Source organism: Corylus avellana, chromosome 4, assembly GCF_965113065.1.
Source record: "Corylus avellana chromosome 4, dhCorAvel1.hap1.2, whole genome shotgun sequence".
Lineage (NCBI taxonomy): Eukaryota > Viridiplantae > Streptophyta > Magnoliopsida > Fagales > Betulaceae > Corylus > Corylus avellana.
In genome coordinates, this window is record NC_142493.1 from 21,762,097 (window position 1) to 21,786,967 (window position 24,871).

Here is a 24,871-nt window from a genome sequence, read left to right on the forward strand (position 1 = left end):
AGGTGAAAATGCGAGCGGATAATAACCGTTCGCATCCGCTATCCGCACTTATCTGCAATTCACTATCTGCATATGCAGGTAGTAAAAACCAATATCCGCAAATGCGAATGTGGATATCTGTTTTAGGGTGCGCAGATGCAGATAATATCCACATCCGCATTTCTTTATAAATTTAATGTATATATATATATATATATATATATATTTTTTAATTAATATTTTTAATTTATGTTTCTTATATTTGCTGGATTATGTTGTTGGATTTCAGTTTTATGAAACTCTTATGATTTATTCTAACTTAATTGTCTTATATGTTATTCATTTATTATTATTATTAATTTTTTAAAAATGTTTTTCTCATCACCAACTATAGATTTACTAGAAGCCAAATATTAAATAATATATGTGATGAAAATTTATTGACAAAATGATTAGCAAGTGTGATATGAATAATAGTGTTCAAGTATATCATTATCTCAAATGCGGATAGCGGATAATATCCATATTTATTATATGCATTAACTGCGTGGATGCGGATGGTAATTCCATAATGCAGATCCGGATGTGGATATCAAAAACCATTATCCGCATCCACATTTTCACCCAGATAGTAATTCCATAATGCGGATGCGGATATCAAAAACTATTATCCGTATCCGCACCCACATTTTCTGCCCTAATTGGTGATGCTCTAATTAATATGAGTTACATAAAGTTAGGGTTAAATACTTTTTTGTCTCATGTAGTCTAACGACTTTATTTTTACCCACTTCAGTTTCATTTTGTATTGGAGATGGTACATCGCTTATTTATTAAAACGGAGTTAGTACTCCATCCAACTTTTATTAAAAAAATTGACTGAAGTCCATGTCAACCCAATGAAAAGCCAACACGTGGCAATTCAAAAAGAAAAAAAAAAAACTCATTAGAAATTAAAAATATATAAAATAATTAATAATTGTAAAACTAAAAAAATGAAAATAATTAAATAAAATTTAGAAAAAGAAAAAAGAAAAAAGCAAGGTATCAGCCACCCCAAAAAGCATTTTGTGGTGGCTAAAACCATCACATGGCCATTAGGGTGGTCCGACCACATCAAATGGCCAAAAACGAAAAAAAAAAATAAATTAGGGTTTGGCTTTTGGGGTGGTTCGGCCACCTCCTACCCACAAGGCCTATGGAGGTGGTTTTAGTCACCCCATTGGCCAAAATGGGTTGACCGGCCACCCCTAAACTAGCCGTACGAGCTACCCTCAAGGCCTTTGAGGTGGGGTTCAGCCACCCCTAAAATGCTTTTTGGGGTAGCCACCACCCTTTGGCTAAAATGGGTTTGTTGACCACCCTATTTTGACCTAGAAGGTGCAGCCACCTCGTACTTTTTATTTTTTATATATTTAGTAATTATTTTAATATTTTTAGTTTTTTAATTATTATTATTTTTTTTATTTCTAAAGAGTTTTTATTTATTTATTTATTATTATTATTATTATTTATGTTTTAATTGCCACATCTCAGCTTTTCATTGGATTGGCGTAAATTTCTGTCAATTTTTTTTTTTTTTTTTTTTTATTATTTTTTTTTTTTATGAAAGTACTAACTCAATTTTAATAAGAAAGGTACCAACTACGATATAAAACAAAACTAAGGTAACTAAAAATAAAGTCGTTAAACCCCATGAGATTAAGGGTATTTAACCCTAAAATTTAAGCATTATGAGGGGTTGCTTCCTCTGAACTTCCCTTCACTACAAAAAAAAACAATTTTTTTCTTACTGGAATTCTCTGATGTGTCAGGGTGTCTGACACGTCATAAAATTTTTCTGACGTAGCATTTCTGACACGCGTTAATTGTCAGAAGCATAGGTGATAAGAAAAAAAATTTCTTGACGTGCCAGTGGGTAGAACGTCAGAATTTTTTGACGTTCTACTAATGTGGGAGAACTACCACGTCAGAAAATTTTCTGACATGGTGGTTCTGACGCGCGTCAGAAAATTAAAAAATTAAATAAAAAATTAAATTTTTTTAAAAAAATTTCTGGAATTTTTTTTTTTTGAATTAAAAATTTATTATTATTATTATTATTTTTTTGAATTCCTCTGCACGGCAGCTCCCTCACGCTGCCGTGCAGATCTGTGTTTCTCAACACAGCTGCACCATGGTGTGGAGATCGCACCAGCTCTGCACCATGGTGCATAGATCGCACCATCTCTGCACGTCCATGCTCTTCTTCTTCCTCGATCTTCTTCTTCTTCTCTTTTTTTTTTTTTTTTTTTTTTTTTCTTCTTCTTCTTCTCTTCTCCCTTTCTTTTTCTTCTGCTGCTTCTGTTCTTCTTCTCTTCTCCCTTTCTTTTTGTTCTCCTTCTTCTGCCTAATTTCTTCGATCTGCCGTGGAGAGAAGGGAGAGGAGAGGGAGAGAGTGTGGGAAAAATAAATGAGGAGGGAAGAATAAAAAGAGGAAAAAAGTAGAGGGAAAATAAGAAGAGGGAAAAATTTCAAAATTCCGTTTTTTTTTTTTTTTTTTTCCTGACACGCAATATTTAGCACGTCATAAAATTTCTGACGCGTTAGAAATTTCTGACGCACTAAATTTGGCGCGTCAGAATTTTCTGACGCGACAAACCGGTGTGTCAGAATTTTCTGATGTGCTATTTTTTAGCACGTCAGAAAATATTTTCTGACGTGGCAAAAATCATGTACTGTTTGCCACGTCAGAAAATAGCAATTTTTTTGTAGTGCTTCTATCTGCCTTTTACTTGACCTTTCTCCTTTTTACCTGTTGATTCTGAATTTGATATGCTATCAATTGATTCTACACATATTATATTTCTGATATAAGCATAATATATAAAAATTAATCTTGTATAGTTAGGTGTCCAACAACATGGTACGTGGATTGGACATACATAATAGAAGCATATAATAGACATTCTTTCCGTGTATGACAGTCTGTAGAAGGAAAGTGCAGCGGATTCCTTGGAACCACTTCAAACCACCGCATAAACGGAAAATCTTCTGCACCACTTTAAAAAAAGAAAAAAAACAAACAGACGTCGTCGTGTTGCTCGTGGTAACTTCACAACCAAAGCCGAGGACAAGGCCGCGACGTCGTGGTAATAACATATTACCAGAGGGCTATGCATGTATGTTCAAGTGCTTACTTCTTGAATTGTAGTGAAAATGATCACTAAACATACATGTGTTCATTTTTTAACGTGACATTAAAATTCACCATTGATTAACAGTCAAAATTACTATTAGATATACTCGTACTTAATCATAACGTGACGCGATAGTAAGAACTACACCACCGAATGTATATTCAACGTGCTAATAAAATTAAAGTAATAAGTAGTGAGCACTTGATAATGGTGTACAATCAGTTGCAGTAGCAGTTATTTCCTACATAACTGCAACCGTAACCGGTTACAAATGTTCATATTATATGGTTATTGAAGACCGGTTATAAATCAATTTTCATAAATAATTTCATCCTTTTTTTCTTTAATATAAAACTTCATTTTTTTTAATTCAAAGGAGAAATAATGTTCATATTTCATAATATATTGTTAATTCAAACTCCTAAAGTATTAAGGTCATTATGTATTTGTGATTTATCTCATATCTCAAATGTGATCCAATAATTATTATATATGTTAATTCATAATTCAAAACAATTACAAATCTAAAACATTATAAATCCAAAACATGAAACAATATTACAAAATCAAAAGTGGACGTGGATAACAATTTATCTACGGCTACAAACCTACGGTTTTAGAGTAATTTTATCAATATATATATATATAGTTACCCAATTATTGGGTTATTAACTAGATTTTAAATGCCTATAACCAGTACCGCAATCGGTCTAGGTGGTTATCCTATTGCGGTTATTTTCGGTTATCGGGTTAGTAGTTTTTGGCGGCTATTTGAGAGCATTCCTATCAAGTTCTTTAAAATTTCTCTAAATTTAACTTTGAGAAAAAATATATATTTTTTATTTAACTAGCCACTTTTTAAAATTACCAAATATCAAACTCGCTAAATATTTATCTACTTTAACTAAATATTATTTTTTTATTAATAAAAGTAATTGCCATGAAACTCACTCACTTTGATTCCATGTAAAAGATTTACCAAATGCCACCCCTAACAATCAAAATAATATTAAAAAATAAATAGCTTTTGCTTTTGGTGTCTTAAATTTGGAGAGAAGTTAAAGCAAATGTTAAATTTAACTTTGGATAAAGAGTTTGATAATTGATTTTTTTTTTTTTTTTTTGTGAATTTTGTTAAAATTTTAGAAAAGGTTAAATACGAAGAGGTTGATGCCTTGATGGTATGCTCTGAGTGGTTAACAGTTAGTAATCACCGGGTTTATACGCCTTAGCAGTTAGCACTTGGGAACCCGCCTATTCCAAGACAGTGTGGGCTGGATCCTGTTTCCAAACAGCAGCGAGGGGGTGAACCGTGGCCCAATCAAGCGGTGAGTCGTGAGTGCGATAATTTAAGTTAAAACGAGCGTAAACCCTAGAGCTTTATATAGACCCCAACTACATAGCTGTCTCTCTCCGCAACCAAGGCGCACACTCTCTCGGCTGTATTATCTCTTGCTGTCTCTAAACCCTATAGAGACATCTCAGGGGGTTTAGATTGGGGATCATTTTCGATTGTCGATTTTTTTTTGATCCGAATTCGATATTCCCGATATGGACCTTCCTGGCCTTGCCGTCATCCTCCAAGCTGCTCTTAGCCCCAACCCCGATGAGCGTAAGGCCGCGGAGCAGAGCCTCAATCAGGTTCCTCAATCACTCTTCATCTTTGATTCCTCTGTATAATACGTTCTTTCTTCTATCTAAGCTTTTCGGGCAAGAATTGGCCTATTTTTCATTAGTATTATTGTTCATTTCTAGCTCGATTATGTATAATTGGAAAATATATAGGTTATGAATAATAAAAATCAAATGATCACAGGGAAAAAACAAAAATAGGTATCAGAATTCAAAGTGAATTATAGATCAATCATCAATGCTTGATAGGTTGATTTTGGTTTGGCTTGTAATTTTTGGATGGCAGTTTCAGTACTCACCCCAGCATTTGGTGAGGCTCTTGCAAATAATTGTGGATAACAACTGCGACATGGCCGTGCGCCAAGTTGCCAGCATTCATTTCAAAAACTTCATCGCCAAGAACTGGTCGCCTCATGAGCCTGGTACGTTATGGCTTGCTGTTGTGAGAGATTTAGTGTCTCGATCCGATGGTAAATTTTGATTTCTTTAATTTGATCATTTTGGGCTTGATGTAGATGAGCAGCAGAAGATTTTGCAAAGTGATAAAGACATGGTGAGGGATCATATTCTAGTGTTTGTACACCAACTTCCCCCTTTGTTGAGGTAAGGTTTTTGAGCTATTATTGCTTTGGCTTTGCTTACTGTTTTATTAGTATTTTATTATTAGTATTTTGAAATATGTTATAATGAATAGTTGCATCTAATTATGCACCACGCTTTCCAAAGTTTTAATTTGTTCATTGTGACTTGTGATGATTCTTTGATTGTTGTTCTCTCTGATATGAAACATTATCTTTTTGATTGCCTATTTTTTCGTCTATTTTTTTTTTCCCTTTTCTGGTGGTGTTGTTTGTAATACATGCTATTGACTATATAATGATCCTGGTTATTGGTGTATGCCATTTTCATCTCTAAAACTTGTTGTACAGGGTACAGCTGGGTGAGTGCCTCAAGACGATTATCCATGCTGATTACCCTGAACAGTGGCCACACCTTTTGGACTGGGTGAAGCATAACTTACAGGATCAACAAGTCTATGGAGCTCTGTATGTGTTGCGGATTCTTGCTAGAAAATACGAGTAAGTTTTTATCTTTCATCCTATTTTTGGTCAAATGTTTTCCTTTCTCATATTTCAATTTTTCTCAAGTTGGAGTTGGCAGTTGAGACAATACAACCCAATTAATGTTCTGTGAAAATCTGTAAGGGCTTTTTTATTTTTATTTTTATTTTTAATTTTATTATTATTATTTTTTTAATTTTTTTATATCAGTTTCTCTAGTTTAGAAATTGCTCTCTTCAGTTCATTCGTTTTTTTTACCCAAATAGGAAGGAAATGTGAATAGACATCATGTGATAATTTTTCACAACTAGAATTTGATTACACTTTTGAACATAGTGTATATACTCAACTACAGTTATCTGTAGAAATCATTTGGCTTTTTATTTTTTGGGTAGATTTTGGTGCCATATGCTGGTACCTAATATGTATCCATCTGTGGTGATTATTGTTGACATGCAAAAAACTGGGTGGTACCATTGTGTATATGCCTGCATGTGTTGACATCTTTTGTTTTCTTTTTCTTTTTCCTTTTCTCTTTTTGTTTTCTAATTTATGATGCTAATGCTATATGGTAACTTGCATAAGCTGATGCTTTCTTATTATTTGTATTCAAAATGATTAATATACTGTTCTCTGTATAAATAGGATAAGACACTGTTTCTTCTAATAACTTCTGTGTTTTTTTTCCTTTTCAATGAAAATAATAACTTTTCATATCACGTGTCTTAGGATTGTTCATCTTATTACAGAAATGAAACTTACTTCACTTCTGCCTGCTGATTCAACCTACCAGGAACATATTAAAGTCATTTTGCTCCTTCATTTCACTGTTTCTTTCTCTCTCTTATCCTTTTTGTATTGGTTGTATGTTAAGCTTTTAGATTCGGAATCCTTTTACTTAGTGCTGTTCATTCATTCTTAAGCATCCTTTATATACTCCCATGTATAGATGTCCCGATTGACATCCCTGCTTATTGTGATGGACATGTTTTGCGAACATACAGCGACACCATCTGGGTGGTGTAAGTTAGTCATGGAATTATTATGTCTGCGAAAGAATTACACATGTAAATTGTGAAAACCGTCTTATCCTGTTTTTTTTATATGCTGATGTCTTCAGCAATCCTAGTGGGTGATACATTTTCTGATTGTTTTCCTATGTACCTGAGCGTCTTACACTTATAATGATATTTCAATTACTAAAAAAACATTTTTTGATTGTTGAGGAACACCATCGCATAATAAATTTGTTACACTGAAGCCTTTACCTTCCTTATTTGCAAGATACACTTATGTTCATGTCAATGTTGTTGTTTATATTAAATTTGTTCCATTGTTTTATGTACTTAGGTTCAAGTCTGATGAGGAGAGAACACCGGTTCATCGCATTGTTGAGGAGACATTCCCTCATCTGCTCAATATATTTAATAGGCTTGTCCAGATTGTCAACTCGTCACTGGATGTAGCGGATCTTATCAAGCTTATTTGTAAAATATTTTGGTCATCCATATATGTAAGTTCTTAGGCAGAGGATTTTGCACTCTGCCTTCTATGCTTGGATTTTCAGTCTAGGTGGTGTTTTTCATTGGGTATCAACATGCCCAAGTCATGCAAGCGTAAATTAATTATTTCTTTGGTTGCATGTATGTCGAGGTTGCATAGGTGTGATATAAGCATATTGATTGAGATACTTTTTTTTTTTTTGTAATCTTAGTTAGTTGTGAATACAAGGCTTTTGAATGGATGCAAACTAGCTTTTGGACATGTTGGCAGATATTTCATCTATTTCTCTTTCAATGCCTTTACATGGAGAAGTAGATTTGATAAATATTGCCTTGTTTTTTAAAATTTCTAGCATGCAAGGGGTTTCCTGCGTTTTGTCTTTTGTAAACACACGCCTGAGGTGCAATGAATCTTTTCAGACTAAAGTTGCTTTCGGGAAAGTGTATTTTTCACGTTTAAAACTTGGAAGTCTTGGGCCAGAAGATCTTTTTTCTTCTTCTTTTATGTCTCCAGTGAGCACAGCTGCTTCCTTTATTGAGGTTTATGTGACCTTTACATATCATTTTGGTTTGTGTTTGTTCTTTTCAGTTGGAGATTCCGAAGCAGCTATTTGATCCAAATATGTTCAGTGCTTGGATGATTCTTTTCCTAAATATATTGGAGAGGCCCGTCCCCTCGGAAGGGCAGCCTGCTGATCCCGAACTTAGGAAATCATGGGGGTGGTGGAAGGTCAAGAAATGGACAATTCACATCTTAAATAGGCTATACACTCGGTAAGTTCCTAGATTTGAAACATGTTAGAAAATAAGGATGAGCCTAGCGGCAAGAGGGTCATGGCCATTTAAAATATTATGTTACGCAGGTTTGGTGATCTGAAACTTCAAAACCCAGAAAACAAAACTTTTGCTCAGATGTTTCAGAAGAGTTATGCAGGAAAGATTTTGGAGTCTCACTTAAATTTGCTGAATGTGATCCGTGTTGGTGGATATTTACCTGACAGAGTTATCAACCTCATTCTTCAATACATAAGCAACAGGTTATTTTTCATTTTGTTTTTTGTTTTTCAAGATTAGCATATAGCTTCTCATTTTTATGTATGATATAATTATAGGTTTATGATGGTCCTAGAGGACTGCACTTTAAAGCTTCAAGTTTTGGCACAACTAAGCTCAACTTAACTAATTCTTTACACCAAATACAATGTGTTGGCAATATTAAGATAGCTAGAATAAAGATTTGGAATCATTGCGTGGAATTGATGTGAAAGAGAGTTTTAAACCATTTTTTTCTTTGTGCCTGGCACTTTCTCCCCAATCTTCTCTCAGATTTAACTGTTATTTTTTGTTTGAATCTGGGTTTTAAGGGTAGAAAAGGAACGCCTTGTTTGCCAATGCGTTCTTGGAGTTGTTGCCAGTGTATATTTGGATTAAGATATGGATGCTGTAGATCTCTTGATCAAGAGATATCTTGGAGAATGGGAAGCACTATAAGTTGTACTCAATATTGATTATAGTAGGTTGTCACCACAAAAACTCATAAATGCTGCAGTCAATATTTGAAAGAAGGAATTACATAGAACAAAATGGATGGAGATTTGATCGGATCAGAACACAATATTATCAAGAGTTGTCTTGTGTGATGTTGAAACTGTTGTAATATTTTGTGCCCTGGGATAAAATAGAGAAGCAGACAACAGTTACTAGGAAAGCAAGTTGATGTTGCAGCTGCTGCTTCAGTGAAGGTTGAAGCGCTAAATTCCCTTAGATACAGCCTGGAAGTTCTCAAAAAATTCACATAGTAACCAAGACTAGAATGTGGATTTGAGAATTCTAATCCTAGGCTTTGGGCTGCATATGCTCCATGAGGCGGGTTGTATTTTGTGCGGCCTTCTGGCCCCTTCTAATTGCTTGTGAGTAACAATTGCCAAGTATCAAATGCGTATTATTGGTTTATCTTTTTAAATCCTTGTCCTTCTGGTGTTCACTCAAACACAATTTGTTCTTCTCATTTCTTTTAAAGGAATATATATGTTTTCAAAAGAAGTATCATATGTGACTCTGGGTTTTGGGAATAAGACTGCCTGCATGTCAGTGTGAGATGCACCAAATTTTTATCAGAATTATTAATTCAAAATCTTGTGTAGAGCGAGTGGGGGCCCTTGCCTGTTATGAGAAGAATCTGAATTCCCTGATTTTATTGTTCATCTCCATTGCATGAAATTGAGAATACTTGGTAATATGTGATGAAGTAGGTTACTAAAGCCAACAACTCAAAAAAAGTGTATTTGTTTTGAGCTATGAAGCATCTTTTGAAAGCATTGGTTCCTGATGATGCTGTCTGGCTTTTATTGTACTATAGTTCCATGGCCCTGGAAAAGAATTAATGTTGTGTTGGTCTGTCCACCTAATTTATAACAAGATCATGAATCTCTTGATACATTGCTTCATTTACTGCTGCTTTGTTGTCATGATATATATTTTTTTGTGGAAAGGCTTAATAAGTTCCTTATTTATACTATGTATATGCAGTATCTCGAAGAACAGTATGTATAATCTGCTTCAATCTCGACTTGATAGTCTTCTTTTTGAGATAGTTTTTCCCCTTATGTGCTTCAATGACAACGATCAAAAGCTTTGGGATGAAGACCCACATGAGTATGTGAGGAAGGGTTATGGTATGGCCTCAACATATGAATTTATTGCTCTAAGGACCTTGGATTGTTGTAGGTGATTTAGGTCTTCTCTTGATTTGCTGCAGATATCATTGAAGATTTATACAGTCCGAGGACTGCTGCAATGGATTTTGTCAGTGAGTTGGTTAGAAAACGTGGAAAAGAAAATCTTCAAAAGTTTATTCAATTCGTAGTGGAAATTTTTAAGCGGTATATATATGTTTTCAATTTATGCTCAACCATGTGTGTCTCAAAGATTTGGGTGCCCTAATGGTCATGTTTTTGTTTCTTGTATTCTTTTCTCTTCCAGCTATGATGAAGCACCAGTAGAGTACAAACCCTACAGACAGAAAGATGGTGCTCTTCTTGCTATTGGAGCTCTTTGTGATAAATTGAAGCAAACTGAACCTTACAAGTCCCAACTTGAGCGAATGTTAGTGCAACATGTCTTCCCTGAATTCAGTAGTCCTGTTGGGCATCTTAGAGCCAAGGTTTGACGGTCTAAAATTTATTTTCTATGTATTTAATATGCAGTTTGTTATTTATTGGTTTTCACGTTGCTGTATGTTGTGATATTCTTTTTAGATAAGTAATGTAAAACTTTTTTGATAAAGTGTATGGCACCCCCTTAAGTACATAGGCCATATACACAGGGAGCTCCCACAATCCCAAAACCCAAGAAAAAGTAAAAACACCCACAACCCCAAAACCCACAAGACAACGAAGCCCAAAATGAGCCTTGCCTTTCGCATGCCTAGATTAAGCTCCCTTCGCATCATAGTTAATGGAGCATTCCAAATTCAGAAGCTCCCTCACCTGTATGTTGTGATATTCTAAAACTCTACTTTGGCCTTTATTTTCAATTAATTTTTGCTTTGCTGTCTTTTGACAAAAGGTTAAAGAAAGTTCATATATTTTGATTTTTTTGTGCTATTCAGTTTAGGTGGGCCTTACTTTCAGTACATTGTCATTTTGCCTCCTTTTTACAATAGCTTATTCTGGTGACTTTGTTCTGGATATTAGGCAGCATGGGTTGCAGGGCAGTATGCCCACATAAACTTTTCTGACCAGAACAATTTCCGTAAGGCCTTACGGAGCGTTGTGTCTGGGATGCGGGATCCCGAACTTCCTGTTCGTGTTGATTCTGTTTTTGCGCTGCGCTCTTTTGTTGAAGCTTGCAGAGGTATATATATGCTACACTATATTTGATTTTTTGTGTTTGTGCATCTCAATTTATATTGTTCCATTAATCTACATGTTGGATGTCATATTTTTCATTCTTGGGATGCTGCATCCAACAGCTCAGTCGCATAAGATAATGGTTATGTTTGTTTCTCTATCTTCGTATACTCATGGGTAATTATATTTAGTAGACTCATGAATGACTGCTATACAATTGAATGACGTGACAGTAATGATTTAGAAACCCTAGGATTTATTGATTTAGTAACCCTAGGATCTGCTCGCTTGGCTTGAGAAGCAGTAGGGGGTTTTCATGCTACAAGTCTGTTATATTTCTTTCCATATACGGATGGGTGTTATGTGGGGTGGTTGATGGCTGGATTGATGATTTTTGCTGCTCGGTGACCAACGAAAATTTTCTCCGCTTTTCCCCTTTTATTTGGTATATAGTGTAGGGTTCGATATTGATTTATTTGGGTTTGGGAGTTTTGGGTTGATTTCAGAGGGCTTCTAAGGGTAGCTTGCTGCCGATTGTAAAAAGTTATGTCTATTCTTTATATAATGTAGATTCATGAGATGAAAGCGGCTTCATTCTTTATATAACTAATTTAATGGCTGACCAAATATGTACGAAATTGGATGTCATATTTTTCATTCTTGGGATGCTGCATCCAACAGCTCAGTCACATAAGATAATGGTTATGTTTGTTTATCTATCTTCCTATACTCATGGATAATTATATTTAGTAGACTCATGAATGACTTGCTATACAATTGAATGGTTGATAAAAGTTTCATTGTGCTCACTATGCAGATTTGAATGAAATCCGTCCAATTCTTCCTCAACTCCTTGATGGTATGTGGTTATGAAACTTTGCAAAGTACTGTTAACTATGTGACTTATTCAATAAATATTTTTTTTCCCTTCCATGCAGAGTTCTTTAAACTTATGAATGAGGTTGAGAATGAGGACCTCGTATTTACTCTAGAAACTATAGTGGACAAGTTTGGGGAGGAGATGGCACCTTATGCCCTTGGGTTATGCCAGAATTTGGTAATATTTTCTTTCATTTGTGTTTGATTTTATTTGTATCTTCCTGGGTCTTTAAATAGTTCTTTTTCTTTTTTCTTTCCAAAATTCAGGCAGCTGCGTTTTGGAGGTGTATGAACACTGCTGAAGCTGACGATGAAGCTGACGATCCTGGTGCTTTGGCTGCAGTTGGTTGTTTACGTGCCATTAGTACAATTCTTGAATCAGTTAGCAGGCTTCCTCACCTTTTTGTCCAAATCGAGCCAACTTTGCTTCCAATAATGCGCAGAATGTTAACAAGTGATGGCCAAGGTGTGTATCTTAAAGTATAATTTGACTTATTTTTGACATTATTTTCTCTATTTTTGCATGTTATTTTGTTTCGTGCTAAATTGTTATGCTGCTTAAGATCATTCAGTGAGTCTTGTAGACATTGTTTTTAATGGTTCTCAATAGTATCTAATTTGGTTTTGTATTACATATTCTATTTATGCTTGTCAATTTTTTTTTTCTAGAACGTTAGCAGGCTTCATTTCAGCATTGTTTTCTTTACCCTCTCGAAAGATTTTGGTGTTAGTGCCAATTCATATGGGCTTGTAAAGAGTTTGTGTATCCTGTCTTGGAGACAATTTCCTTGGCAGCATCACTTCCCGTAACATAGCTTTTCTGCAAGCTTAAGCAATCCTTCTAATAAATCTTGTTATGGAGTTCCTTTAGTGCTCAGAAGTCATTCACGGCCCTTGTTTGCAATCCTAGACTAGTGGAGCTCTGTCTTGCTATCCTTCGGTTTAATTAAGTGTCAAAATCAGACTTGTCCTTGTATATTTATTTAATAAACAAGAATAAACAAGTTCTTTAAGTGTTGAGCTTTGAGCTACTTTTCCTTTTTTTTGATAAGTAATAAGAAGTTTTATTAAAAGCGTAAGGCACCCCTACGCACACTGGAAGTATACAAGCGGAAACGCCTAACTAGAAAAAGAAAAGAGAAAGCCGAAGCTCACCCACAAAAGAACCCCAACAAACCCACCCAAAAACCCTCAAGAAACAAATACCCAAAGAATCCCTAAGCCCTCAAAACCCACATGAATCTTTACTTCACAATAGTCTTGCCCTTCCTTCTCTGAGGAGACGCGCTTGCAATGCCGTAATTAATAGAGCTTTCTAAATTTAACAGCTCTCTCTTGCCCTTAGCCCTAGGCTGCGCGACCTTAATTTCCCGAAGGAAATTTTCTTTCACCTCATTTAGCAACACCAACTTCCAATCATCTTCTTCACCGCCATCCAGCCCCTGAGTAGGAGGATCGGGGGATAGCTTCCCATTGCGTGCTACCTTATTTGCCCGACGAAAATCCTCCTCCATGACCTTCAAGCTCGCCATGTGCGGATCATCGTCCTTTAAACCTGCCCTCATCCACTCAATCAGCCACTTTTGGGGTTTGGTCAAACCATTTTCAACAGTTATGGTGTCAGAAGTGCCTTTGGTCCTAGGCTGAGCAACCTCTACTTCCGGAACAAAGTTCCCTTTCTCCATCGGACTTATGCCCCTCATCGGATAGTGTTCTTACGAACAGGCTTCCCTTGAGCATTGTAAGTAGCAAAGCTAGCGAACCCAGCGACTGGGTTGGAATGATATTGTGCCAGCGGAGCAGTAAGGGATTCCACTGTCTCAAGAAGAAGAGAATCATTCACCCGGCTTCCTCGTTCTTTCTTATCTCTCCGATAGTAGCTTAACATCTGCTTGTTCAGAACTATGGGAGTCCCATTTTCCGATAACCCAGAAATTGAGCGTAATCTATCTCCCAAAGCTAGCGCCTCTAACGAATGGGCAGCCACGGGTATCAAAGAAAAAGAATGAAAAGGGACAGAAGTTTCCGCTAAATGAACTTGTTCATTCCCAGTAGTCTTCGGAAACTCCAACACCGACAAGGAATTCGAACCGGGAACCATACAGCGACTAGAATCAAGAGGTTGAACCAAAGCAAAAGCTGGTTCCGATCTAGATTCTGAACCAACCAGGGTCGACGAGGACACCTCCTTTACCTTAGTCAGAGGAGGAGCCACAGATCTCAACCCAAAAAACCCCTGCCGACGCATACCTTTTGCTGGAGAGGGTTTCCGATTGGTCTTAACAGAGGCTTCCCCCATCGCTGGGGAAACAGAATCCACCGCAACCTCCATTTGCCTTGGGTCCATACTCGCCATGCTTTGAGAACCCGCCGGAAAAGAAGCAAACCCAGGTTCGGAAGGCATCGGCGCAACAGACCCAGGAAGAACCTCTGAAGATGAAGGAATCGCCGGAGAAGACACCGGCGTTGCAGACCCAGAACCCGTTGTCGCTGCAGACCCAGAAACCAACCCAGGAGAACTCGTCGGCACAGACTTAACAATCTAACCCGAAGGAGACCTAGATGGCGGCTCCAAATCCCCCGAAAAAGGCTCTGGGTGGGCTGACCTAAGACCCACAACAGAACTTGACAGCCCAGCGCAAGGCTTCACACGAGGCCCAGAAGCGGATTTGCGACCAGCCCTCAACCTAAACCCAATAAGAAGTTTGGGCTTCAGGCCCATCCTGGAACAAACCCGGTCCAGGACCGACCCAAGTCTCTCAAGAAGCTTCTTCCAGAGACGAGAAGCCCTAGCGCCCTTCGTCCAAGGAAAGTCGCCACCCCCAAGACCAGATCGCCCACCGTCGCAGATTGGACTAGACCGACCACCTCTGCCCGTCTCAAACTCAAAACAATTCACCGGCGAACTCGCCTCCCCACCGCTAACCGGCTCGGACCAAGACGCCGCAGGGAACAAGTCCAAATGGCAGTCAGACAGCGGCTGCTGTTGCGAACAACCCGACTTCGAGGATGCCACAGCTGCGTAAGAACGATCTGAACACAAGACACCTCCCTCGGCGTAAACATCATAGACCGACGGCCACTCCTCTGCTACAAGGAAAACCAAGATCTTCCGCAACTCACCCACGATTCGATGCCAACCCCCTCCTTCATGACCCTTAGGGAAACAAATCCCTCCTCTCCGAACACCCTCAGCAAATACAGCGGCCACTAAGAAACGGCCCGCCTTATTGAAACCCTTATGGACCTTCAAGGCCTTCCCCTTCTCCCTATAGGATTTGGCGAACTCCTCCTTCCCTGGAGATCGTAATGCTGCTTCCACCGCGTCCGCCAGCCAATTTGAGCACTGGAGACTCAGATCTAAAGATCCAACGAACCCTTTTCTCCTTTCCTCCAAACGCAACTCTGACTTACCTGCGTTCGCTAAAAATGAGAACGATTTAGCTTCTACAGTAAATTGTCGCTCCATCCAAACCAAACCAAGCGCATCCCACAGCTTCGAGAACAGACTAGCGAAAACGCGCCTGCACGCGCCTCTGCTGATTCAGAACATGCTTGCTCTAGAGAGAGAGAGAGAGAGAGAGAGAGAGAGAGATACTCCTTTGCTTCCATCCAAAGTTGTTAAGTTTGTAACCCCCTAAAATGTTGTCTTCATCCAAAGTTAAATAAAGTATCGTACTATTCTGAATCCTGTCAAAACTAAGGCATGAACATTAGCGTTCGTGAATTTATTTTGGCTCCAAATGTTAGTCAACGTTAATGTATTCAACTTCTCTCCCAGAACAGTGTATTGAAACACCCTCAACTTTCTGAACAATGAACATACAATCTAATAAGTGCCAAGTGTCATATCTCACATGCTTTTTTTTAATATTTTAAGAGTCATTTATTGTCATTCCACTAATCTATGAACCCAAACATTAATTTTTGAGAAACCCAAATGTTGAATGACACTTGTCACTTATTAGGGTAGGTTGAAAGAAATTTCCTCTAAACCAGTTTGAAGAAAATTTGTGTCCCTTTCCTAATGAGTTGACAGCTACGAGCATTGAAAGGAAAGATGATATGTTGGCATTGCAATAGCACATGAGATGGTGGCTTACCCAGAAGAATTTCCAAGTATACATGCATGACCAAAGTACTTGGATACTTGTAACCCTAAGGGGTTGGCTCAAGAGGTAAGGGCCTTAGTCTTGGTGGCATTCCCATTAGGTCTAGGGTTCGAACCCCCATGGGTAAAACAATTCCTAGGGGCCAGCTCGCCAGATTTCTTGATCCTTGTAAAGGGGGTGTTTTGCATGGGTCCGAAGTTTACTCGACATGAGTGGGTATTTGAAGTGGCCTGCCTTGGAGGGGTTCCTTGTCATTAAAAAAAAGCTTGGATACTTGTGATCAAAGTGTTGAAGTAAGAGGATTATATAAGTAGTTTCACATACTCTTGACTTTTCCTTGTCCTAGTAGGCTTAAAAAATTTTAAATTGAGAACAACCAAGAAAAACCACAAGACTAGTTTGGACTCGAAGAAAATAAACCTAATGGCCTGTTTGGTTGTGTTTTCTGAATAACTGTTTTTAAAGAACAAAAAGAAAATTTACAAACTTGGTATTTTCAATGGTTTTGTGAATTTAGGATCTTGTGTTTTTTTTAACTGGAACTTTGAAACTCCTAGAATTTAGACTCGACTCCATTTGTTGAAGGCCCCTAATTCGCATGGTTTCCAGTAAATTATAGACTTGTCCCCATTACAAAATAACCATAGCTTGTAATAAAAACCCAAATGAATATCTGATTTCTTCCTAGACTTCTCATCTCTCAAACTGCAAGAACTGTGCCCATCTGACATTGCATGAGGGGCATGTGCATCCGAGTGATTGAAGAAGTTGGGTCAAACGAGTAGGAAACTAAGTAAAACCAGTGTTTGACATGTAAAATGAGAAGTGTGGATGTAAAGGTGATGATCCAGTAGACCAACAGTTGATAAAGCCATCTAAGATTGGTCAGCCTTGCATCAGTCATCGAAACAAATAAATGTTCATGATACAGACAATGCCAGGGTTGTTGGAAAAATGTCAAGTTGAGAAAATCTCATGTCTGGCAATTTCTAAATGGCCACATAAATTGTTGTATATCGCATGGCAGAGGGAGATCATTCACTCCCTTTCTTCTAAATAAATTATTATTCATCAATAAAAAAAAAATCATGAACTCATGACAGAAACTTGGAAGTGTTTGTAGCTTTTCGTCTTTTTGATAATGAAGAATCTAGTTTCCACGGTTCTGCAATGTAGATGTAAATAAGTTAGTAGATCATTAGCATAGTTTTGACATTGAACGTCCTCTAAGTTTCAAGGTGGTGGAACCCTCTTTTGGGAAGTTTCCTCCTTATGCAAGTTCTTAGGTTTGTTTTCCGGCTAACTCGCTAGGAGTTCTTCCTATGAGTGCTTGGATAAAAAAAATATTGGTCAGCCTTGCTTCAGTCATTGAAACAAATAAATGTCCATGATGTAGACAATACCTGTAACACCTCGGTCCCATATTGGAACGATGAGTAGTCCACATAAAGAGTTGATGATTTATAAGAGATGCTCATAGGTGCAAAGTCTTACATTGTTTACTTAAATAAGTGAAATTGGGCTTTATAAGTGATTTTAGGGAAGCTCCAAATTAACTAGTCGTTTTGAGGTGATAGCGTAGATGGGGCTATCACTTTTTCCTGGGTCGTTACAATGCCAGTGTGTGTTGTTGGAAAAATGTCAAGTTGAGAAAATCTCACGTTTGGCAATTTCTAAATGGCTACATAAATTGTTGAATATTGCATGCAAAGGGTGATCATTCACTTCCTTTCTTTTAATAAATTATTATTCATCAAAAAATAAAAACCATTCACTCATGACAGAAACTTGAAGGTGTTTGTAGCTGTTCATCTTTCTGATAATGAATAATCTAGTTTCCATGGTTCTGCAATGTAGGTTTTAAATTAGTAGATCGTTAGCATATTTTTGACAGTGAACATCCTTTACATTTCAAGGTCGTGGAACCCACTTTTGGGAGGATTCCTCCCTCCTCGAGTTTTTAGGTTTGTTTTTCGGCTAACTTGCTAGGAGTTCTTCCTAAGAGTCCCTGGACTTTGGTATACTTGCCTTTTCTATCACTTCACTAAAGAGGGACTTATACAATAGGACAAAGTTTTCCTCCAAACGGAATTGGAGGAAGTTCCTCTAACCCAGTCTATAAAATTTTCATGTGTCCCTTAGCATGTGAGCACATGTTTTTTTAATAGCATTCTCACATGCTTTTTTGATAGAATTTCTCACAACTTCTTAATTCTATTAAAAAAACATATGCTTTCATATATTTTAGGGACACATGACAATTTTATAAAATGACAAAAAAACGTATATTCACTGTATACTGAAAAGGTGTACATAATTGGGATACTATGCTTTACCATTTGTCACTTCGGATGGATGGCTTATTGTGGAGTTACATGAGAGCAGTACATGTTGGTTCTTCTGAGGTTCTAGCTGTGCATGCAGTTTTCCTAGTTTGAATCTTTTTAGGCTCATTGAAACTTGAAGAGGATATAAAATTTACATGTTTAATACTTCTATTGTTTCCATTAGCTTCATGAATCCTAAAATTTTAGTGTAGTTCAATATTTCATTCAATGCTCAGGTATCCTTTTCTGATATATCTGCAGAGGTTTTTGAAGAAGTTTTGGAAATTGTGTCCTATATGACTTTCTTTTCACCGACAATATCTATGGATATGTGGAGTCTTTGGCCATTGATGATGGAAGCATTGGCAGATTTTGCTATCGACTATTTTCCAAGTATGAATCTCTCTGGTGTTTGTACGCTTGGCTGGATATTCAAGTGAAATTTCGTTTGCACTATTGTGATTATATTTTAGTATGATTATTCTATTTTAGTGTTTCTTATCTGTAAAATCACATAATCAACACTTTTGTCTACTGCTTGTTTGTAAAAATTCGTGATATAATATCCATATCCGTTAGTCTTGTTCCGCATTGTTAATACTTTTCAAGGAATCCAATTTTTTTAAACCCTTAAAAGTGATAAGTCATTAAATTAACATTTCTGGAACTCATATGGTTTAAACTTGGCTATGGAAATCAGTTTGGAACACAATAAATTTGAGGTGCGAGATATCCTATTTTGTGGTGAAAATTCTAGTACTTGGACCTCCCTCCTTGCTTATTGTACATTTTTTTTCTCCCCTAATCCCATCTATACACTAAAAAGCACCCTTACCCTTTCTTCTATTCCCATGCATCCCAATAATAATGAAAAAGAAAAAAATCACAGCACCTGATGGAGTTGGTCCTTGAGTTCCTTGGAGCCACGACCCTTGGTTACAAACAGTGCCAAACATTAAAACTGAACTAGATGGAATGATTGTTGAAGCTTCAAGTAAAGGAAAATGAAAAAGTTCTCATTTAATTACTCATAGTAATGCTTTAGATATTTTGCATATTTAGAGAAATTATGTATTTAAGCCATCTAAGCTGTATTTTCTCTTTAGAACAGACTTCCATGTACTTACTTAGGGGAGCCTTACGCTTTTAATGAGATTGGTTTATTACTTATTAAAAATACAAACTTCCATGTACTTCTCCCATACTTGATTCTCATATTAGTTCTTTTTGATGCAGATATTCTGGTTCCTTTGGACAACTACATATCCAGAGGAACTGCACATTTCCTCGCTTGTAAAGAACCAGATTACCAGCAAAGCCTTTGGAATATGATTTCATCTGTAAGTTTCTTTTTAATTATTAAATTTGTTTTGATGCCTAGCTGTTCAGTTAAAGCATTGAGATGAAAAAAAAAAACAAGTGATTTTTTTGTGATGCTGATTTTTTGCTTAATTTTTCACTCTGTTCCTCCCATTTGGCTTATAAGGTCTATATGTGTTGTTTTAATTATGCAGATCATGGCAGATAAAAATATGGAGGACAATGATATTGAGCCAGCACCAAAGCTCATTCAAGTGGTGTTCCAGAATTGCAAGGGGCAGGTGGATCAATGGGTTGAGCCGTATATCAGAATCACAGTTGAGCGGTTGCGTCGGGCCGAGAAGTCATACTTGAAATGTCTTCTCATGCAAGTGGTAGGGAGCAGATATAAACTTGTTATAAATTAGTTATATCATTTAAATACCTTTTTCTCATAACCTTTTGCTTTAAGTTGCAATTTAGTAACACAGACACTCCCCCTCCGAAAAAAAACCACTTAAACCAGCTACTAGCTGGAATGTCATTCAAACCCATGCTTTGTATGGCTTTTCTTTCGTTGGTGTTTTCTATGATGTGAGACATTAAGACTGTTTCTTGTATGCACTTTGTTTTGATTTTGCCGTTTGTTCCGCAGCCCCTCTCTCTCTCTCTCTCTCTGTGTGGATAAATAAGGAGACTGATATTTACGACATAGAACTCCTAACTAGTTCACCTCCCTTGTAAATCAAGGATTGAGAAGTCATTATCTGGTCCTTAGAGGTTTGGATTATACTTAGACCAATCAAGTAGACAATCAAAGCCTTGTTAATGGAAGCTTGCATTATACTTATAGGCCAATCAAGGAAGCCATCAAAGCCTTGTAATAGATAAACCTCTTAAGAGCCCCATGAAGGATGTGTTGTATGTCTTAACTTGTCCCTAAACTAACAACAGGGATGTTGAATTTATAATATAACAGTTGTTTCTGGCGTCAATGACTTATAAGATACATTATACCACTTTGAAACGAAGGTTTTGTTTAACGTATTGACAGTGGCAGTTTTATTTTAATGTTTGCTAGCCATGTGCTTCAAAATTACTTGTGTCATATGGAAGCATCGTTTGAGGCGAAATTCTTCTAAAGGAAAAAAACAATGCATTTGTTGCAGGTTGCAGATTCTCTTTTCTACAATGCAGCTTTGACATTAAGCATATTGCAAAAGCTGGGTGTTGCGACTGAAATCTTCAACCTTTGGTTCCAGATGCTGCAACAAGTTAAAAAGAGTGGTGTACGTGCTAATTTTAAAAGGTGAACTGTCAATCTTGTTTACAATTGTTACTTTGCCCAAACCCTTTCCTCCCTCCCCAAAACAACCCCCCACCCAAAAAAGAAGGGAAAAGAGAAACCTATTTAATTCCACCACAACCTACAGGTCTGTGTAAATTTGATATCTACTCATTTACCCTTTCGAAAGGGTTGGCATGTCATATAATTTTTTATGCTACAGAGAACATGATAAGAAAGTTTGCTGCTTGGGATTGACATCACTCCTAGCACTTCCGGCTGATCAATTGCCTGGGGAAGCTTTGGGGCGTGTTTTCAGGGCAACCCTTGACCTCCTAGTTGCGTATAAAGACCAAGTTGCAGGTCTCTCGATCTCCTCCTTTTTAACATCTCTGTATCATTTATGTGAATAATTTCTCAACTCATATACATAATGGGCAGAAGCTGCAAAAGAAGAAGAAGCCGAAGATGATGATGATATGGACGGTTTTCAAACTGACGATGATGAAGATGATGGTGATGGATCTGACAAGGAAATGGGAATTGAAACTGAGGATGGTGATGAAGCTGACAGTATTAGACTCCAAAAGTTGGCTGAACAGGTTGTGTATTTGAAATAGCTTTAAAAATTAATGTTAGTCTTTATTGAATGAAATAACAGCGTACCAATTTTTTCCCCCAGCTTTTGGTGTCATTTACTTTAAGAACAATGGTTATAGGTAATTTTGATATAACAGGCAGACTTCATTGGTGTATACTCTACTCGCACTTTTGATAACGAAATCTTGAAAGTAACCCCCATCTTTTTTGCATTATTTGAGTATTATTGACAGAAAATATCCTCCAATGGGCATTCCTAATTATCCATTTAGTGCCTGCAGACGACACTCTTTAGCGTTTAATAGGCAAAAAATGGATACAATATCTTTGGGCAGTTGATGTCATATTATAGGTTTTTTTATTGGTAAGTTACACATGGAACTAGCAGGTTTTGAACCAATATTCCCCATTCTCCACCTTCACATCAGCCAAAGCTCTTGGTGCCATATTATTGTTTATGTTGGCTTTTGCCAAAAATTTTACCCAAATGGTACTTCCGCCTGAGCGGCCATGTCCCATTTGCCCCCTTTTAAGAGATATTTAGGGTGAGGTCATTGTTTCAATCCTGGTTCAATATATGAGTCATGTTAACATATCAAAACATTATTCTTTATTGGTTTGTCATGCTATGTATTGGTTGTATCGCTTAATTTGATGGCTTCTTTTTTTGATTTATTTACCTTGTCATAACTTGACTCTGGTCTTCGTTCAGGCAAAAGCTTTCCGCCCAAATGATGAGGATGATGATGACTCGGATGATGACTACAGTGATGATGAAGAGTTGCAATCACCAATTGATGAGGTGGACCCGTTTGTTTTCTTTGTGGATACAGTCAAAGGTAAAAGCAAACATTCCCTTTAGTCCTGCTTATATTGAATCCTTGCAGTGTTATTGTTATAGTCAGATCTGTAACCCCATCCCTGGTGTTTTTCTCCGCTTTCTTTCAAATCTAGCCTTGCAAGTGTCGGATCCATTGAGGTTCCAGAACCTTACGCAGACACTTGACTTCCATTATCAAGCCCTTGCCAATGGTGTTGCCCAGCATGCTGAACAGAGGAGAGCAGATATCGAAAAGGAAAGAATGGAGAAGGCAGCAGTTACTGCTGCTCCTTAAGCTTTTGGTGTCATGCTGTGGCCAAAATTTTGGTTTGCTTATTACCATTCAATTCGTTATGGTTTATTGAGAAAGAGAGTCGTTGCCAGTCCCTTCAGAGCATTTGGTCGGTTCAATGATCATAGAGGTCGGTGAGCCCCGATGAGTTCTCAGGTTAAAGTGTTTGGAGCTTTGCTTGTCCAAGTGCCCACTGATATACAGTGAGATTAATGATCGCCGGAGCTAGTCCTTTGTTCAATTCAGGGTCGAGTTATTGTCCTTGTCTGGTGAGTCTGGCAATTCTATGGCAGAAATATGCCTTTCTGAACCGGTCTGTGTTGTCCTTTCCTCCTTGCTCTCATGTTCACTAGTGACCATTTCTTTGGGTTGAATATTCCCATTCCAGGATTTATTGATTTAGGAACCCTAGGATCTGCTCTCTTGGCCTGAGAGCAGTAGGGGGTTTTCATGCATACAAGTCTGTAATATTTCTTTCCATATACGGATGGGTGTTATGTGGGGGTGGTTGATGGCTGGATTGATAATTTTTGCTGCTCGGTGACCAACGAAAATTTTCTCCGCTTTTTCCCTTTTATTTGGTATATAGTGTAGGGTTCGATATTGGTTTATTTGGGTTTGGGAGTTTTGGGTTGATTGCAGAGGGCTTCTGAGGGGTAGCTTGCTGCCGATTGTAAAACAGTTACGTCTATTCTTTATATAATGTAGATTCATGAGATGAAAGCGGCTTCATTCTTTATCTAAACCAATTTAATGGCTGACCAAAGGTGTACAGAATTGGATGTCACATTTTTCATTCTTGCGATGCTGCATCCAGCTGCTCGGTCACATAAGATAATGGTTATGTTTGTTTCTTTATCTTCATCTACTCGATGGGTAATTAATTAAATTTTGTAGACTTATATACAACCATTATAAATAGTTCTTGGATAAGCACTTTTTATTTTTAACTGCCAATAGTAGGGTTGGTTTTTTACTGCTACGCCATCCGATTGTATTTCAATTGTACCGAATTACTAAATAACATTATTTATACTTGATACACAATGTCATTAGGAAATTACTAAATAACATTATTTATACTTGATACACAATGTCATTAGGAAACACAGTAGAAGAGAAGTTTGTTTAGTAGATTGTCATACGGTTGGCATACAACTGAAATGATGTAGCAGTGAAAATAAGCTTTTGAATCTGCACTAGTAAGAAAAAACAAAATCCTCACTTGTAAGAGAAAACCGAGGGTTGATTTTTAGTGTAGTCTATAACAATCTATGTATGGTAAAAAATATCATGAATGGGTGTTCAATTGCGGATCCATAGAATCCTTTGCCATAGTGAATTGACCACCATTTTGGTATCAAACCAACAAAGATTTGTGCAATGTGATTTTCGCTGAACCTAATGCATCCTGATGCAGAAGCTAGTAGTACCAAAACCCAAGACTCTTAAGATAACACTTTTTATTAAGAAGCTAACACTCTTAAGAAGCTAGGGTTGTGCTTGATAACACTTTTTAAGAAAAGTTTTTTATGTTTTGGAAGAAAAAGTGTTTTAATGTGACAAACATAAGCTGTTTGTTAATGTTTTGACTTTTTAGATTAAAAGGAAAAAGAAAAGGAAGAAAGGGGTGGCAAACAAACTTTCTTTGGCAAAATGTTTCATTTTCCTTTGTTACTGATCATCATCGTTTCCCAAAAAAATCAACATCAAAACATTCTAACTTTTTTTCACTTTTTATATCACATCATTCACTTTTCATTATTATTCAGATCAAAAAATCACTACAAAACAAAATTTTCTCTTTTCTATATCACTTTTTCACTTTTTTATATAAAACATTCTTACTTTTTTTTATAACATCAATCTACGGTGTCTAAGGAAAAGGCTTTGCCAACCAATGCATTCTTTTGGTAACAACTCCCAAAACAAGTCAAATAAACTAGTCTTTCAAACATACCATGTAGTACATGTTATATGGAGAATGTCACTTTGAAATGCAATTAAAAGAATATGTACCTATTTAGAACGCATCAAAACGATTGACTGGGCT

The 24,871-nt window shown here is 37.0% G+C and overlaps 1 protein-coding gene across 1 annotated transcript; it reads left to right on the forward strand.

Moving 5' to 3' along the window:
- The first annotated feature begins 4,559 nt into the window (after positions 1–4,559).
- Positions 4,560–23,576, forward strand: SAD2 (ARM repeat superfamily protein). The gene is made up of 22 exons (XM_059589633.2): positions 4,560–4,799; positions 5,077–5,212; positions 5,306–5,393; positions 5,720–5,869; positions 7,202–7,364; positions 7,943–8,127; positions 8,217–8,390; positions 9,883–10,028; positions 10,112–10,235; positions 10,336–10,516; positions 11,049–11,208; positions 12,022–12,063; positions 12,143–12,261; positions 12,351–12,549; positions 18,784–18,915; positions 19,759–19,862; positions 20,037–20,216; positions 20,991–21,130; positions 21,330–21,469; positions 21,548–21,708; positions 22,419–22,545; positions 22,661–23,576. Exons 1-22 carry the CDS (start codon positions 4,710–4,712, stop codon positions 22,819–22,821), a joined length of 3,102 nt encoding a protein of 1,033 aa, XP_059445616.1. The 5' UTR covers positions 4,560–4,709; the 3' UTR covers positions 22,822–23,576.
- The last annotated feature ends 1,295 nt before the right edge of the window (positions 23,577–24,871 follow it).

Coding starts and splice junctions, on each gene's coding strand:
- SAD2 (XM_059589633.2), top strand. CDS start 4,710: ATGGACCTTCCTGGCCTTGCCGTCATCCTCCAAGCTGCTCTTAGCCCC. Junction 12,550..18,783: donor GTTAACAAGTGATGGCCAAG/GTGTGTATCTTA, acceptor ATATATCTGCAG/AGGTTTTTGAAGAAGTTTTG. Junction 21,131..21,329: donor GTACGTGCTAATTTTAAAAG/GTGAACTGTCAA, acceptor TTTATGCTACAG/AGAACATGATAAGAAAGTTT.